Source organism: the organism of the source record quoted next, unplaced genomic scaffold (assembly GCF_019419815.1).
Source record: "Pyrus x bretschneideri cultivar Hongxiangsu unplaced genomic scaffold, Pyrus_bretschneideri_v1 Contig59, whole genome shotgun sequence".
NCBI classification, from domain to species: Eukaryota; Viridiplantae; Streptophyta; class Magnoliopsida; order Rosales; family Rosaceae; genus Pyrus; species Pyrus x bretschneideri.
Window position 1 is genome coordinate 1,675,016 of NW_025999797.1, and position 18,339 is coordinate 1,693,354.

The following is an 18,339-nucleotide window of genomic DNA, read 5'->3' on the forward strand; positions in this document are numbered from 1 at the left end:
AGTTGTTAACAACGTGAAAATTAAGAGTCACGATGATGATTGAACAACGAAGGTTGGCACAAGAATAAACGGTAAGAGTAAGAATATAAAGAATATAGAACATTACAAGATTGCAACTAAAAGTCATCTTAAAAAGGATCCATGATGGATGCACCATTGGTTTACATCTATTAAATTTTTAATTTAAAACAACCATCTGATCCAATTTATATCATGATGTTAGCAACAGCCCCATCATCTTCAATAGGGGTGGAAAAAATTCCCGAAAATCCCGAACCGAACCGAAAAAATCCCGATCCCAAATCAAAAATTTCTCAAACCGAAATTCCCGAAATTTTCGGGATGCTATCCCAAATCGATCCCAAAATTTCGGTATGGGATTCGGGATTGGCTTCTCGATATTTCGGGAATCCCATACCGAACCGAAAATATATAATAGTAATTATTATATATATATATATATATATATATTTATACATATATATATTATTCTTTTATAATTGATGCTAGTAGTTTCTAATTCATGCTTTGCAACCTGGAATGCCCTACACCTTGCATATTTTTCTTGTTCTGTTTGATATTCATGTGGATTTTATTATTGCTGCTGCCATGACTGATGATTTCAGAAGGCTTGATTCTTTTGTCTCTCAACAGATTGCAAAAAGGGTTTAATTAATTTGAATTTTGACTATGATAAAAACAGTCAGGTATGCCAGTGTTCAATTAAATGGTAGTGTGAATGAAATGAAATTCCTAGTTCATGAATGTGTTCTTGAATTATATATTTGAAGAACAATTCATAATTTCATATTTCAATTTAGGATTCCCGATTTGTCCCAAAATCCCGAAAATATTTCGGGATTCCTGAAATTTGGGATTCCCGAAAATTTGGTTTGGGATTGGTCTTCAAATTCCCGTCCCGAAAAATTTTGGTTTGGGATTCGGGATATTAGTTTCGGTATGGTATCCCATACCGAACCACCCCTAATCTTCAACCCCTTGATAGTTGACCCTTTGCAAGCGAAATCCAACGGTCCTCAATCACTCAGCTTATGTGTTGTATCAAATTTAACGATCAAATATGTGCCCGCATTGAGTGATTGCATGTATTCAAGAAAAATTGTTTTGCAGGCTGTGCTTTTTATTGCTTAGGATTCAAGCCACATACCAATCTCAGGACGGCATTTCTGAGCCAACAAAAAAATGGTTGCCGCGATAAGGAGCTCCTGAGCTGGTACCTCATCACAGTCAAACTCCTAAAAACAGTCGAATCTGGAATCGCAAAATCTCCTACTTCCACAAACAGATCATTGAACTGCCACAACAAGAAGTTCATCATCAGCAGCAGCTACCATCTGAGCCACTCCAAATTCTGATCCAAAATGGTTGTGATCAAGAAATTTGAAGCGTGACCTAAGTCGCCGGAATTCGAGTGAATGATCAACATCAAAGACAAACTTGATCAGGCCAGCCAGGACAACGCGGCGAGTTCGTGGGCAAAGCACTGCATTTACAGAGTCCCACACTACTTGAGGGAAGGTGATGACAAAATCATTGTGCCTCAAAGTGTGTCACTGGGGCCTTACCATCACGGCAAGGATGGACCGCCACAAATGGCGGTCGCTTCATCTAATGCTAAGGCAGACAAACCAGTTCATAGAGCTGTATCTTGATTCTATAAAAGAAGTTGAAGAAACGGCTCGAGCTTGCTATGAAGGGCCAGTTGCAATGGGGCTCAGCAGCAACGAGTTCGTAGAAATGATGGTGCTTGACGGTTGCTTTGTGCTCGAGCTGTTTCGAGGCACTGCCGAGGGATTTAAGCAACTAGGTTACCCTCGAAATGATCCCATATTTGCAATGCGTGGCACAGTGCATTCGATTCAGAGGGACATGATCATGCTTGAGAATCAGTTTCCGTTTTTCATTCTTTATCGGTTATTGGTGCTGCAGTATGGAGATCCTGAGCAGAAAGGACTTTTAGCTAAGCTAGACTTGGGTTTTTCGATCCATTGACGCCAACTGACGAGCCATTGACAAAGAGCGATAGGAACAAACCCCAGTAATCGCTTGGATACGCAACCACCTTCGATCCTGTCCGAACAAGGTGGCCTTCATTGTCTTGACGTGTTCAGGCGAAGTCTATTGCGCACGGGACTTCAGACTGACGAGAGTTTGGATCAAGAGATAGTCGCACTCGAATCGGGTGGCAGATAAACGGAGGCAGCAGTAACTTCCTTGCGTTACAGAGCTCATGGAGGCCGGGATCAAGTTCAAGAAAAGGTTATGTCAACTGTAAGTGAAACTTGTGTGCGTAAACTTACATGTTGTCCTCGAAGGTATTACCGACACAAGCGTGTGGGAAAAAACTAGTAAGCTAATCCATTATTCTCAGCATAAGCGAATAACCATCACAATTACAACATAAACGAATCTTCAATACAAGTGCTTGAGAAGTATGATTCTTGAAGCATAATCGAAATAAACAACAAATTTCAGCCTTCAGCCGAGGAAATTAACCGCGTTATGTCCAGATACAAGACGCGTGAATTAGCTCCAAAGATGATTCCTCCAGGCCGCATATCTTCCAAAAAACTCCCGTGGCTGTTGAACACAACACATGAGAACAAATTGTTACTATGAGCAATGTTGAGTTGGTAGCTTAATTTAAACACAAACAGTTGTAAGTCAAGGCACCTGAAGGTTTCAGTCCCTAGGAAGGAGGGTTGTAGCCTTTACAGAAGACGAATGAGCTTTCTTTCCATCGTACCGCTGCAAATAGTAACAATTTGAGTATGAATCCACAGAAGCAATCGGGACAATGGGGATCAAACCATCAAACCAATGGTTGAAGTAAGACTTATTTCGGGTTCGTTTGGGCGGCAAAGGCAAACCTGTTTCCCAAAAGAGAAGGGGACGTATTTGTATTTGATCATGTGTACAATCTGTCTCCTCATGGTGAGAACGAAGAGCACCACCCAGTAGAAGAGAAGTATTGGCCAGAACACAGGTACATCAAACGCACTGAAGAATGTCATCGCAAAAGCGATGCAAAATGCCTTGGTGATTGAGTACCTTCCACACACAATCACAAAACCAAACCAATTTCAACAATGGCCAATGATGGGCAATCGGGCAAATGATTGTATAATCTATATGGGATTACCGACGGCAAGATGAAATCTCATTGAGGTATTTCGACAAACACAAACAGGGCAATCACGAATTGAACGCAAAGGCGACAACTTTACACAGTGAGATGGGGAAATTACCAGAACTTGAACTCGGGGAGGCGGCGGACGAAGGGGCGGAACTCATCGGATCCGCGGGTTGGGAGGGAGGGGCCGTCGGAGGAGGAGAGGTCGTGGATCTCCGGGTCGACCTGAGGAGAGAGAAACCCGATGAGGAGGTTGAGAACGTAGATCCCCAAGCCATACGACACCACGTAGAAGCCTTGGACCAGGTACACGCGTAAGACGTAGATTAAGGCCACCGCCAGGCACGCCAGCCACCGGTACAGCACGTGCGGCGTCGTGCGGTCGAGCAAGTGCTGGTAGCGCCGCGAAACGCCGTAACTCCAATCCGAAACGGCGGCGAACGGCGATCCCTTGAACGGATCGTCGGCGGCTGCTGCGGCGAGACCCACTCCCGCCGCTCCAGTGTCCATTTCCCGAGCTTGTTTATTGGGTGGTGGTCTTCTCTCTCTCCCTCTCTGAATCTGTCTCTGGGCGATTGTCTTTGGAATTAATGGTTCAGAGTTTTATATTTGGGGCCGTTTCGTCGGGGAGGGAGGTGACCTCAATTTTACGGGTCACCGGTTCGACCGGATCTATTTCGGTTTGGTTAGGCACGAGTGGATCTCAATGGGATTGTTTTTATTTTATTTTTTGTTTAAATTGTATACGCACCCAATTTGTTTCTTTGCAGTCCCCAATATTAGACATCACCTCACATAAAACGTGGTCATACGTTTTGCGTTGAATTTTTTTTTAAGAACTAATATTAAAAGAAAAGAGGGCGCGTTTTGCCTCTCTCATAATATGTTAGCAATTATATAATTTAAATTCACCTTTTAGTTTAAATATATCGCTGTACTAAGAAAAAAATTCAATTTACCAAACATGAAAAGACAAGCAATTTTCTTTTACCAAGCTTTCTTTCACTATAATATCCGATCTAAGAATACATTGACATATAGAAAAAAAGCTTAAACGCAACATGCCACGATATAGCATTGGAGCCTGAGCACTACGTGACGGTGAATGGTAAAAATGGTAGTTGACCCTTGGATTAGACGCATGCCAAGTACAACGAACAACGACGAGTGAGAGCGGGCGTTCCAAACCTTGTAATTGCAGCAACACTAATCTTCCACCTGCCTGGTAATATTTACGTATAAACATTACAACTCCTTTTCTTCGCTTCAATCCAACATTTCAATCAAATTAAACAGGAACGCCTAAAAGGATCTCCGCCTTCATACAAATCCAGAATCTCGGTAAGCGCTCTCTCACATTGCCCACTCTATAACTATATTTACACAATTTGGCACCTTATCTTTTGAATTTCTCAATTCGATCGGTGATGCTACAAGAAAGTTTCACATTTGCCATTGTAAAAGATGAATCTTGACGGATCTTCCTGCGTGTCTTTGTGAGGTGTGAATCGTATGATGCATTGTGGTTCATCAAGAACTTGAATACTACAAATTTAGAATAAAACCCAAGTCTCTGATTGACTGCATTGTTGGTTTTGTATGTGGAATGTATTAATCGAACCGTTAATCTTCGTTTTCAATTGGGTTTTTACGGTTCAGCTTATGTTCGAAGCACGAATTCCTTTTGCCTAAGTTTTGATTCATTTCTTTATGTTGTAATGCAATCACTTCACTTGGTTATTTGTTCCTGTTGATGTATTATTTTAGGATCTCCATTGAGTTCTACCGCGGCAGTGTTGGGATCTCCATTGATTCCCCTGAATGGAGTCGAAAGCTAATGACCCGTCAACTCAACCTCCTGCTAAAGATTCTGGGGTTGAAAATGCTACTGCTGCCTCTGGTCAAGATAATAACAGCACTCAATATGCGAAAGCGGTATCTGGGGTTTTTCTTTCATTTACAAAGGGTTTGTTTAACACATCTCAGAGTGCAGTGAAGGCTGTGCAGGTCAAGGCGCGCCATTTGGTCTCTCAAAACAAACGAAGATACCAGGTACCTTACCACAGTTGAGGGGTGCTTCAGTTTTGTTTCTTGATTATTAACGCCGAGTGTATCAACAAATTCAAGTACTTTATTAACATTTCAATTTTTGATAGAATGTGAATAGGGTTTTCGATGTAGATTGCTCAGACAATAATTCAACAAAATTACACACTGGTGAATGGTGATAGATTGGCTTGAGTGTTTAGTCATTCGGTGACTAGGTGATGTCAGACTTTTCCTTCATAGTCAACCCATCTGACTATTAAACTTATCATTAGATATTTGAATGTGGCCATTGATACCCAAAGTATGTACACAAGAAATGTTTTTATGATATTAGAAACTTCAGTGGCATCAAAGGTCCAGTCCTTATTTCCTTGTACTACTTGGCCATGCTGACCTTTTGGACTATTGTGTGAGAACTGTTGGAGTTTGGTGGCATAGATTAGAGCCACATTTGCGTCCCACATTGGCTAGAAGAAGAGTCATGTAGTACTTTATAAGCAATGGTACCACACACACATATTGCCAAGGCCTTTTGGTAAGACCCCACACCCGTTTCTCCCGGGTGGCTAAAGTGGGGGAATATCGGCAATATTCGACTCATGTGTGTGGGACCCATTACTTAAGCATTCAGGAATTATTAGGCTGTATGTGCATATGTATATGATTTTTCTTTTCTTTGGTTAACTTCTTAATCATTGCAGTCAATTACCTTTTGCAACTACCTTTGTTTTCACCTATAATAAAATTGTGAGTTTTCCACAAAGAATGTTGCCTATGAGAGCCACCTATTCTTCACTAAATTTGCAGGAGGGAGGTTTTGATTTGGATCTGACATACATTACTGAGAATATAATTGCAATGGGTTTCCCAGCTGGAGATATAAGCTCAGGTCTATTTGGATACGTTGAGGTAATAAAATTACATAGTTTTTGTTTGGAATCCAGTAAGCTTGGGTGTGTCGTTTTTAACATACCAACTACAACATGTGATGCAGGGTTTTTACCGAAACCACATGGAAGAAGTTATCAGATTTCTTGAGACTACTCACAAGGTGGGAATCAGTTTTCAAATTTGAAGGCATAAATATTTGACTGGAGCATGAAAATCTGTTTACAGTTCAGGAAAATATCTGTTGAGCTTAAGAATATGGTGCTTCTAGGTTATCTCTGCGGTTCTGTTCCTCTTTTCGGCCAATGACTAGTTTAAAAAACTCTGTCAATTTGACATTTGTTTTGCAGGGAAAATATAAAGTGTACAATCTTTGTTCAGAGAGATTGTATGATGCATCGCGATTTGAGGGGAAGGTGTGTTTTTTGTCTTCACTTGCATTGTGTTGAAGGCTTAAAGAAATGTGAAGGATCTGATAATCCGTCTTAAAGAAATGTGAACAAATGTGTAGAAAAATTGCAGGATTTAATTTTTTTTTTTTTCTGGCATATGTATTAGCTTAATTACAAGTCCTTGGCCAACCATCAGTTACCTTGTCAGTGCACCAAGTTGTGAGGCTGTCCCAGGTTTTTGGTTCTTGCCGTTTGCAAAAATGTGAAACCTTATAAGTAAATAGAAAAATAAGGCATGATATTGCTGCTAGATGAAGGGGTTGGCACTTTTTATACGCAAAACAATTAAGCAACACTGTATCATTGATGGAGCTATTAAAGTTTTTCAAAATCTTGATTAAACAACAAAATGGCCATGGATGAAATCATAAGATATTCTGTGAATGATGTGATAGGCTTAATGAGAGCTATCTTGTATGCATTAATGTATTGGGAAAGAAACTTGAAAGTATTGTCAGAAAGATTAAGAAGTTTAACTTTTCAATGCTGCAATTCTGTTTTTCAGTCATGTTGAATAACAGCTTCTTCTGTATTTCGCTTCTCTGAATGTTTTAAGGCTGCAAGTTTCCCGTTTGATGATCATAATTGCCCCCCAATCGAACTCATAGAATCTTTCTGTCGAAGTGCTCATTCATGGTTAAAGGAGGGCATTGAAAATGTTGTGGTCGTCCATTGTAAAGCTGGTATGGCAAGGACTGGAGTAATGATTTGTAGCCTTCTCTTACTTCTTAAGGTGAGATCAATAATCAGCACCTTAAGACCTGGGGGTTGTATGCTGGAAACATTGGTGCTTCTTTTGGCTCTATATTTCTTGCACTTATGACCATAACCTTTTCTTGTTTGTTTTTCCATGACTCTGCAGTTCTTCCCTACGGCTGAGGAGGCCATGAATTACTATAACCATAAAAGATGTATAGATGGAAAGGCTCTGGTTCTCCCTAGTCAGATTGTGAGTCGGTTAAAATTTTTGGATTTCCTTTTTAAGCTTGATGTTCCTTGTCTATCTATCTACATCATTGTGATTAACAATTTTTTCTATTATCTTCCTAGAGATACGTCAAATACTTTGAGCATATCTTAAAACACTTCAATGGAGAAACTCCTCCACCTCGAAGGTACACTTCTGATATACTTCTCCAAAATATATCAGTCTGACCATTCACTTGTATATGTATCAAAGTGTTACAGTGGTGTTGTAATGAGGACCTAGGTTGAGGAGCTAAGTTGAGATCTGAGGTATTGAATCAGACATAGGTTATTAAGGTGCACAGTGGGTGAGATGCATCTCAATCGTCCACATCTAAAGTTATCAACATAGATCGCTTGCCTCTGTGTGTGTGTTTGTGTACTAGTGTGTCTGTACCGTAAGACTCCATTTTAGAAGGTACTAAAGTTGTGATATTATAGGTGCATGCTCAGGGGATTTCGGCTTCACAATTGCCCTTATTGGATTAGGCCCTCCATTGCAATCTCGGATCATAAGGGTAAGCTTTGATGCTATCATCCTTGCAATATTCTGTGATGCTCTGAACTATCACACTTTTTATAGATATTTATAATTAGTATAAAAGATGCTGTACTGTTCTTTGATTCCCAAGAGGCAGTTTTGTTTTTAAATATTGATCCTTTCTAATATTGCTCACTTCGTGAACTAGTTACTTGTCCAACCTTGAGTTTGTTTGGGTTCAAAATAGCGTTTTTGATAAGGGAATCTAGTACTGAGTTACAGATAACGATTTGCAGAGTTGCCGTTGAGTACTCGTACAATACTTGAAGTTGTGATGATTATACATTTTGTGTGTGTTTGCCATCTTTGCGTGATGATTCATTGTGTTTTGTTGCATGTGCGTGTTTTTAGAGCCATGCATGCATATTCATTTCTAAAAATGCCTTCACTCTTTCCACATTTAGAAGCTGTTTTATGCTACTTATCTGGATGTTTATCCTAATGCACAGGAATTTTGTTCTCATCTAGAAAGCATCCAAAAACAAAAGATCTTATGGTAAGTGCTTGTCAAAGTAAAACGGTTTCGATATGCATGTTATATTTTTTTTTTTGATACATACGTAGAAATCCATTGAATTTCTGATTTAAGGCCACTAACTCATTCTTTTAGCCAGAAGATTTCTGGATCAGTGCACGGAAGAAAGGGATTGTGGTTTTCGCTCTACCAGGGGAACCTGGTCTTGCTGAGTTAGTGGGGGATTTCAAAATCCATTTCCAAGATAGCCATGGAGACTTCTATTGGTATGTAATCGGTTCCTCTATATTACTCTTGTTTATGTTATGATGCAACTTTCCTTTACTAATTTAATGACGAATGTTGAATCTGTCATGCTTTTGTTTCACTCGACCTGCTCTAATATTGCTATTCTCATATCCAAAATTTTACTTTCAGCAATTGTGGTACAAGAAATGGAATAAACATATATAAACAGACTAGACTGCATATTGTGGTACATAGATTGATTTCGTTTTTATTCTCACCTCTTTTTCAGCTGGTTAAATACAATGACAGAAAACAGAAAAATCTTAACCGCAGATGACCTTGATGATTTTGACAAGGTTAATGGTTTGACCTTCATCTAATTACTTATGAATATGATATATGTCAAATGTTAGATCATCTCTCACTTTCTTTACCGTACATTTCTGTTTCTTCGTGGTGCTTGCTTGTGAAACACCCTTGGTTGTGATTTGCAGAGAAAATTCCCTTGTCCAGGATTTCAGGTTGAAGTTGTGATGATAGACTATGATGGTACTACTTTGCCTACAAAAGATAAAGCAGATTCTTCGGGTAGAAAACCTGAGGGTAGCTCAAGTGACGCCAATGCTTCAAGTCGTGGTGTTGCAGGAAACCCCAACCAAAGTAAAATCTCTCCGCGTGAAGATGGTGACGATGTATTTTCAGATAGTGATGAGATGAGCCTGGGGATAAAACGAGCAGGCAACCGGAAGCTAATTCTAGAGCTGGAATTGCTGCATCTAATCATCCATCTAACACCAGAAGTGTGGATAGCCCGCGGAGTACTTCCAGAAAACCGACTAGTGATGGTGCTGAAAAATCTCACCTGGGCCACTCCCGCAAGTTGAGCTCATCGGGGGCAGATGATATAAGGGCGATAGCCGCGGATGCTTCAGTTTTCTCCTTCGGGGATGACGATTTTGATAGTGAATGAAGCAGTTTGACCATTTTACTTGACATTGTACAAGAGACACCACTGTATTGTGTATTTACCATTCCAAACAATAGATAGCAGAGCTCGGAACGATCATAGGAATCAGATGTTGGTTGAGTGTTTCCTTCATTGTTTTCACAGAGGTATCAGATGCTAATTGAAAAGGGGCGTTAGTCTCGCCATTTTTGCAATCTTTTAACAGTAAAATCCACCCTACTCAGTTCGTTATTTAGGTAGAACGGCTAACACGAAATTGTTCTTTCTTTTTTTGAAAAAAAGAATCAAATGTTGTATCACCAATCAAAGTTACATATAAATAAATCTGTATCTTCGGAAAATCCCACCAGTCAAAATTGATCAGCAGCAAAACTGATGTACTTCTCGACGGATGCAACGGGGAAGCCATAATTGCCAAAAAATGAGACCTTCGACCTTTTTCTTCATGAAGCCTGATGTTAAACTGCCCATCACATTCAAAGGGCTACGAGCTGTTGCAACACGCTGAGCATTGACGTGCCTCCAGAGCTGCGAATAATTCTCGGGGCCACACTAAATTCTACTTCCCTTTTTTCTTGCCCCCTTGGAGTTTAGAAACAATCTTATTCAGTGTCGAAATTTCAAACTCTTTATTTTGAAGTTGCTGCTTCAGTCCTTCAATCTCCTTTAATTGATCAGAACACTTGTCTAGGGCCTTTAGTTGTTCTTCCTTCAACCTTTCCATCTCTTTAAGGTGATCGCAGCACTGATTTAGCTCTGCCGTTGTCTCCTCTTCTACTTTCTGACCTGTCTTTTGTTTTTTATGTACACCTGAGTTCTCTTCAACTTCTAAAGCTCTCTTCGATGAGACTTGAGCAAAGGAATCAACGTTTGCCATTTTACGAACGAATAAATCAGCAGTTACACCTGTGCTGAGCTTAAATGCAACAAGTTTCTGGGGCCGTCCACATGAGTCCTATAATAAAGATAGATTAACATCGTTATATTCTTTATAACCAAACAAATCCGAGTGCCTTATAGATGACAGAATTGCCTTGTAATGACAACTAACCCCATCACATGAAGCACACAAATGAAAATCAAGGATATCTAACCAGAAAAATATACTCATGTAAAAAGAACAGCATGCACACAATAAGATATCTTATATATGTGTTCGACATTGTCAATGAGATATCTTATAGTTGTGGGACCCACTTCACATCGAACTTCAACCATCAAAATCGTCTAATTTTTAAGTCTCTAATCATAGATCATCCTTGCAAAAAATCAATTCAATCCGAAACCATTTACCCATTTAATGGTCACGAAGAAATTTCATTGTTTCTAAGAACATAGTGTTCGTCAATTTCTTTAAACTCAATTAGATGCCTCAAACATTTCCAATTTTGGCTAATATTTTGCAAGATGGTCTACGAAGTGCAACTTGAAAAATAGATGGTTTGGATTTTTGGAGTTCGATGTGGTGTGGGCCACACAATCAATCCCCATTTTTTCAAAAAATGGGGATCCCCTTAAAGCCTCTGGTCAATGGTATAAAGACATATAAGTGTATGTACCTTCTCCCGGCTGCCTTGGACTTTTTCATATGCCTGATGTGCTTCTTGTGGACTCATAAAGATAGCAAAGGCAGAATATTTATCTCCTTGCGCTTTCACAGATGGTTGCTGGAAATGATGAACTACATTAACTTTCACAGTAACAAGCAGGGAAGAAAGTGGGAAGGGGGGAGAAAGAAAGTTATGATACCCGACCATTTTATCCAAATGAAAGCCAAACCTCGGTATCTATGATATGGTGTGTGAAGGTCTTTTGTAAGTAAAACCATAACATAATACCTCTATAGCACACTGAACCACTAAATTTAACAAATGTAGGGATATATATTGAACCTTGACTTGTATCGTATAGTTCCCAGGAACGACATTGTGCAGTTCTTCACTAGGCACTGTAATTGGTATCCTATGCAGAAGTAGCTTTGCCATATTAACTTCACGTACCTACAATAGAAGGATTTATTTAGACAATAATGAATGATATACCTGGAATTAAAAGATAATGAAAAACTAGAAACTCACATCCTCCTGAGCTGGGGGGACAATAACACCAACTTCGCCCTTTATCTTAGCAAGAACTAGTTTCATTGCAGCACAAGCATCATCCAGACAATTGTGTGGAGAACCTTGCTTCCGGACTTCATAACCCAATACTGACTGGATAAAATAATATGGAAAAATAAGTCATCCATCTCAAAAAAAAATCCCAACACATGGTTTCTTTGCTTTAGTTCTTGTTAGAGTATAACAGAAGCTTTAAAAGTTTATCCCAAAAGCATCTCCAAAGTGATAATACACAATACCAAAAAAAAATTCAAAATAAGTAGACCACCATCCTAAATAGCCAAAGTTAGTAAATAACTGCCCACATTGCAACAATCAAGAACTTAAAGGTAAAAAAATTTCAAGTCATCCCTAATTAAAGATGGACAAGCACTCAATTGCAGAATCATGCAATAGACTAATTAATAGATTCCAGTTTCTTATAACTTGCCTTACACAAATTGTTCAAGGAAGGTTTTCTATCAATAGGTCCATCAGAGTATCTGAAGATATATGCAGTATCGATCACCCTGGCATGTTCCAACTTCAGTGCTGTGAACAAAAAAGAGCAATATTAAGAACAATGAACAATACAACAAAAAATTTAAAAAGAACTACAAAGTCATACTTAAATTGCAGAAACTGAAAAGGAGAACAACATATAATGACTTGTTTCAAAAAGGCCCAAATATCTACTTATAGAATAACAGTTAACTTACCTTGCAGGTCGTTACATAAGCTATGCCCGACTAAAATAGTACCATCTGACAACAACTTCTTCAAGAGTTTCTACAATATAAACCAACAAGTTCAGGTAAGAAAGGGTCATGCATAACTCTTGAAATCAGATTGAAAAAGAACCCCTTGAATCATGTAAATAACCTTAATACCTGTATATCCTTCAATGTGCATGTAATTCCATCCAAATCCGATGCTGAAACTCCTGTAATCTCAGATCTGTAATCAGCAACTTCTTTGCAAGGGTTTACAAATTCATTCAGTTTGACCTGAAAAGCCAAAGTCCAAATTCATAAGGTTACAGAGAAAAGGGACTTTGAAAAGGCCTAGGTACTAATCATGTAACTAGTCTACATTGAAGAGCAGCTATACCTGTAAATTGGCATCCACTACGCACACCTTTACTAAAGCTTCAGAGCCATCTTCACATAGAACCATCTCGCAATCAACAGCAAACATTGCATTTGAGGTCATCACCTTGGATTTTTTACCTAGCTTTGTAGCTACCCAATCCTGCTTCGTCATTTATACAAGTTAACAGGGAGAAACACGTGACCAGGTAAAACTTACAGCCATTTGAAAAGCTAAGATTTCTACAGAATATCACTTTTAATTTAGTCAAAGTAGAAAAGCCAAAGTTTTTGTAACCAATTTTGTAAAATCAGGGCCAAAACAATTGGAAATCAAATTCTATTGCTTTTTATCATTCAGTTTACAGCAACAAAACAGTTTGCTATGCAAAATATCTCTTCCATAAAACATAAGTTATCCTTTTCCAACAGAAAGGATATACATGGACAAACAACACCGTAAAACACCTTATCCTAATAAAGGATCATAGGCGAGTAGGAAAATGCCTATCCTGTGTATGAAGTAATAAAGAAATCTAAAGCAATGCAGAAATGAATGAAACAATTTCACTACAAAGGATTCATATGAATGTTAAGACACACTCAAACTAATGTAACTTTAAAACAAGAATGCAAGCACAGATACAGCCAGTAAACCTGATCATTTGATGCGAATGAGTAATCCAGTGGATATTGTGGGTGCTCAAGAGTTGCACGGACAAGCTTCTGCATGGCCATCATCACGACAAAATTAATACTATCTAATAAACTGTGCATAATGAAAATAAAAAGGCAATTAGCAACTAGGGGAGCATACCCTTCTAAAATTACAGGGCCAGCAAAAACCAACAACTAAGTGTAACAAAAAAAGATACCTGCTCTGGGGATTCATTTTCTGGAAAATTCTTTAACAATTGCTCCACGGCTTGGCGGTTTGTATGGCATTGGACAACTTTAGCCAAAACCTGAAAACACAAAAGGGGCAACAATCACCATCCGAATTAAACAACTGTTGTATCAAATTAACGTACAAACTGGACACAGCTGATTACCTTCAAATCATCCTCATTGTTCAAAGTCTTCAAAAATGCAGTCAGTACATCGTTGGACCGCCTACCGGGATCACTCAAGCTAGCCCCAAACTTCTTATCATAACTACTTAAAAACTGCTTCCAGTCTCCTTTATCACCCTTCATCCCTCTCTTTTGGGACAATTTCACAATTTCCACAAGAACCTATCCACCATAATTTCAGAAAAATTCAAAAAAATTCACACAAAACAAAAGCATCCAACTTTTCCCACAATTAAACCAAATAAGTTACAACCCAATAATGCTTAAACTTAAATTTTGATAATTTGGCTTTTTATCAATTTTATCGGCAGCCCAGAAGGTAGAACAGACGAAAGCATTCGAATTGAGTTGAAAATTGTGAGGTGAAAACTCAGCTGAGAGACCAAGAGTATGAAGTTGTGGTAGAGAGAGAGAGAGAGAGAGAGAGAGAGAGAGAGAGAGAGAGAGGGAACCTTTTTCTCTGCGGTAGCGAATAAATCATCCATTGGGGCGTTTTCCGGTGACGACCACACGCAAGGCGAAGAGCAACGGCGCGAAGTTCGTGTGGCGGGCGGCTGAAAAAACCGGTACTGAGAGGGTTTTTGGTTTTTCGCTTATAGGGTTTAGCGCATGTTACAAAGGAGGATCCTCAAGGGTGTTTTCGATATTTTCTGGTGCACTCCATGGCAAAAGACCAATCGTATTTTGGCTTATTAATTGATTTGCTCGTGGAACTCTCGTTTAATCGCATTTCACTTCTTACAGCTAGTTTTGTCTCATTTTATTTCTTGAAATTATCATTTTCTTCTCATATGGTCTCATTTCATCCTTTCCAACAAATAGAAATTAAAAGTTAGTAAGAACATTTCATTTTTTACTCCAATCTTCAAATCCAACTTGCTTTCTAAAACAATCCCAACTCCATTTTTCATTATTCTAATTCAAACTCTCATCCATCTCTCTTTTGGATTGGATTACTTACGGATTTACGCAAAGCTACAATTGTTGGTCTCCATTTTTCATTAATTTAATTCTCAAGTTTCATGCGTTTACTAAAATATAAATAAGTGAATCATTTCACTTTTTAACTTTCTCATACGTCTACTTACACACAAGAACAAGTTTTCCCTTGAAATCTGTAATCAAACGCTTAAAAATCAAGAATTAGATCTCTAGTTGATTTGATTCACTTTTCTTCTCATATTTTTAAGCTCTCTTATTCTTTTTCCATTTTTGTTAAGTAAGCATGCCTTTCTAGAGGGGAAACACAAAAAAAAAAAAAAAAAAGCATTTCATCAGCAGAGATTGTGTTGTTTTGGTTTGAAAATTGCTGATTCATCGTTTTCATCCACACCACCTCAAACTCCTTGCAATTCAGCAAATGGGCATTCCTGATTTTGTTTAGGGCCCATGTAACTTTCTGATTCCTTGGTGCAACTAAAGAAATTTGATAATTTCTACTAGAACAATCGAATGGTGAAACGAGTCTGATTTGACTAATTTTTGAAACGAGGCCTTTGAAATCATATTGTGATGTAAGTCCAAACAAGTGATTAGTGTCGTATTAACTTAGTTCATATGAAAAAATGCATCTCCAATGGAAGTAGCAAGGAACATGCCAATCCGCTGGCAACAAACAATACATGTAACGTATGGGACATTCAAGGAAGAAAAAGGAGGTCAGGTTCACGCGGGCAAAAAGCAATACCACTGCTGGCAATTCAAAAGCATTAACTTATTAGCTAGGCTTGTAAACAAGAGATACTTGTGTAATTGCTTCGCCTCATCGGTCAAGTCACCGGCACTGCTACCTGTAAAGTTTGTAAACGCTACCGTTGCAACGCGCTTTATTCTCATTCCGATTCTTGACCAACCGTTGGTTAACAGTTTAACGGATTGCCTCTAGATTAAACAATATCGGTCACATTACAAGGGTTAAATGCAGCATCAATTCAACTACATTCACCAACATTGCCACACAGATCAGTAAACAAACACATGCAGTTTCCTATTCTCTTTGGATGATCAAAAACCGCTTATTGAACGCATCGTGCGTAGAGGACAAACACCATCCCAGGCATATCAAGAAAGCAATCACACGAAACATCGCCACATTAGATTGAGCACAGTTACTTGGATTGTAAGATTACACAACATAGAAGCAGGGCATAACTCCATTGCGCTCAGATTAAACGCAATAAAGATGAATGTAGTTTCAAGTTCTTACATGAACGATGGTATCAAGGAAAAAGTAAACAACTTATGATGTGAGCAAATTACGAAAACAAACTGCAATAGATGAAGTTGTTTTCTGGATAATTGAGCTAGACATTACAACTTGAATGCCAGCAATTCTCTGCATGCATTTTCTTGCGAACAAAAATTCAATACGACATCACGAAAAGCCCCAAGTAGGGCACGAATACAGAAGAAACTTCATTCGATGAATACACTGTAAACAACGTACCAACGTGAGATGAGGCCCCGAGGGCAACTTTTGTAGCCCTCGAGAACATCACCTACAAGTTTGAACTGGAACTACTCTGACCACCTGACCTCCTTCTGAATGTGCAAGGAACAAAACTCCTACCTGAAAAAACCCCAAACTTTGTTCTCAACAATGCCAATGGACTATTGCTACTTGCTGGAGCAATAGCAACTGCTACGTGATCAACCGGAAGCTCCACATCGCTTTCAACGGCTCCACCTGCACACCCACTAGCATCCATTGATCCAATTTCACCAGCATCCCAATTCACAGTCAATGATCCTCTTCGCTCCCGCAACCTCTCCGCCGCCTCAGCACTCACTCCTCTGCACTTCTTGACCTTAATCTTGGACAAACTGGGACAACCCCAAGCAAGCATTTCAAGCCCGACATTGGAAATTGGGCACCCCTTAATACACAGCTTCTTCAATGCCACACATTTCGCAGCAATGCAAGCAAATTCTGCATCTCCAATTGACCCGCTACCGCAAAGCGCCAACCTCTCCAATTTTTGGCAATTGGAAGCAATTGCAGTTAGGCTCAAAGAGGTGGGATTCACACCAATCAGAACAAGCTCCTGTATGTTGGGGCACTCTTTCGATATGGCAATCAAACCCTCGTCCCCAATCCTATTCGTCCTCCATCCATCAATGTGAAGCTTCCTCAGCAGCTTGCAGTTTTCGGCAACACAAATAAGCCCAAAATTCGAACACTCAGCCTTAACAATGTGCAAAACCTCCAAATTCGAGCACTTCGAAATGGCGGAAAGCCCCAAATCGGTCACCTGCAACCTCTCCAGGTGAATTTCAATCAAACCCCGGTTCCCATTTCCAAGCTTTTCCAAAACCGTATCCCAATCCCCCAAACAGCGGATTAGCTTCAGAGTCTTGAGATTCTTGGAACCTACGATAAGCGGCCCGAAGCACTGCCCGTTCAGTATCTCCTTCAACGTTATCGATTTCAGCGACGACGACGTAATTTTGTCGCCGATCGGCTCTGAGCCGTCGTGGACGCCGCGGAGCCTCTTCACGGAGAGCTCCTCGAGCGCCGGGCAGTGCTCGAAGACGGCGTTCATGGCTTCGGCGCCGAAAATGCACGAGCCGCAGGAGAGCTTCTTCAGGCCCTTACAGTTCTGCGCAAACGTGGCCATTCCGAGGTCGGTGATTTCGCGGCAGCCGCGGAGCTTGAGGCGCGTGAGGTTTTTGCAGCGAATCGAGATCAGGACCAAAGCGTCGTCGTCCAGGCTGATCGATTTGCGATCGCATCGAAGCGCGAGCTTGGTGACCGAGTCGAAGCGGGCGAAGAGAACAGGCAGGAAAGGAAGAAGCCCAGCCTGGGCGTTGAGAGAGAGGCGGTGCCGGCTCTGTCCGTCGACTCTTAGCCACCGGTGGCAGACGAGCGAGCTCCTTTTCCGGTCACCGGCGCCGAGGAAATGGAAAATACTCGCCAAACACTCGTCGGGAAGATCAGACGTGTAGTCACGGCCCTGAGTGACTTCCCCGTAAAACTCGGAGTCTTCGTCGGTCGAGGATGAAGCAATCGCCACCGTTTTGAAGCTGAACCGTCGGCTCGTTGAAATTTCTCTGGGGCTGTGCTCCGCCGGAGCCTCAGGAAGCGAGGAGGACTGTCCCATAGCGCTGCTGCAAGTGAATTGAACGCGCCGCCAGAAGAGAGAGAAAGAGAGACAGAGGGAGAGAGAGGTGGTGGTTGGTATTTTCAATGTTATCTTAAAATGCGTGTGTGTGTGTGTGTCAGTTCTTCTTGTGAGTTGTGAGCGTATAAAATGGAACTCTCGGAAATAGGCGCGTAGAGAGAGAGAGATAGAGAGAGAGTGGGCGTTGAGTGTGTTTTATGTGACCCGTCAAATGGGATGCTCCGTGGCGTCCTCGCAA

At 40.2% G+C, this 18,339-nt stretch overlaps 4 protein-coding genes and 1 pseudogene across 4 annotated transcripts; 2 read left to right on the top strand and 3 right to left on the bottom strand.

Annotated features, from left to right (window-relative positions):
- The first annotated feature begins 989 nt into the window (after positions 1 to 989).
- Positions 990 to 2,207, top strand: LOC103961591 (annotated as a pseudogene).
- Positions 2,208 to 2,356: 149 nt separating this feature from the next.
- Positions 2,357 to 3,770, bottom strand: LOC103961622 (protein RER1A). The gene is made up of 4 exons (XM_009374194.3): positions 3,270 to 3,770; positions 2,892 to 3,072; positions 2,695 to 2,769; positions 2,357 to 2,601 (listed from the first exon to the last, which is right to left on the bottom strand). The coding sequence occupies exons 1-3, from the start codon at positions 3,662 to 3,664 to the stop codon at positions 2,704 to 2,706; spliced, it is 642 nt and encodes a 213-aa protein (XP_009372469.3). The 5' UTR covers positions 3,665 to 3,770; the 3' UTR covers positions 2,357 to 2,601; positions 2,695 to 2,703.
- Positions 3,771 to 4,266: 496 nt separating this feature from the next.
- On the top strand, positions 4,267 to 9,914 carry LOC103961594 (phosphatidylinositol 3,4,5-trisphosphate 3-phosphatase and protein-tyrosine-phosphatase PTEN2A-like). The gene is given in 14 exon segments (XM_009374164.3): positions 4,267 to 4,495; positions 4,922 to 5,206; positions 6,011 to 6,112; positions 6,198 to 6,254; positions 6,442 to 6,507; positions 7,100 to 7,276; positions 7,406 to 7,492; positions 7,594 to 7,658; positions 7,951 to 8,027; positions 8,500 to 8,546; positions 8,661 to 8,791; positions 9,043 to 9,109; positions 9,248 to 9,461; positions 9,464 to 9,914. Coding segments are annotated over 13 exon segments (1,581 nt in total). The 5' UTR covers positions 4,267 to 4,495; positions 4,922 to 4,975; the 3' UTR covers positions 9,724 to 9,914.
- A 52-nt stretch (positions 9,915 to 9,966) lies between these two features.
- LOC103961593 (small RNA degrading nuclease 3) lies at positions 9,967 to 14,647 on the bottom strand. The gene is made up of 12 exons (XM_009374163.3): positions 14,433 to 14,647; positions 13,960 to 14,142; positions 13,783 to 13,872; positions 13,565 to 13,633; positions 12,930 to 13,070; positions 12,710 to 12,826; positions 12,539 to 12,608; positions 12,271 to 12,371; positions 11,799 to 11,933; positions 11,613 to 11,720; positions 11,280 to 11,387; positions 9,967 to 10,675 (listed from the first exon to the last, which is right to left on the bottom strand). The coding sequence occupies exons 1-12, from the start codon at positions 14,463 to 14,465 to the stop codon at positions 10,280 to 10,282; spliced, it is 1,551 nt and encodes a 516-aa protein (XP_009372438.1). The 5' UTR covers positions 14,466 to 14,647; the 3' UTR covers positions 9,967 to 10,279.
- Positions 14,648 to 16,227: 1,580 nt separating this feature from the next.
- Positions 16,228 to 18,246, bottom strand: LOC103961595 (F-box protein SKIP2-like). Its single transcript, XM_009374165.3, has one exon. It carries the CDS (start codon positions 18,078 to 18,080, stop codon positions 16,479 to 16,481), a length of 1,602 nt encoding a protein of 533 aa, XP_009372440.2. The 5' UTR covers positions 18,081 to 18,246; the 3' UTR covers positions 16,228 to 16,478.
- Between the last annotated feature and the right edge of the window lie 93 nt (positions 18,247 to 18,339).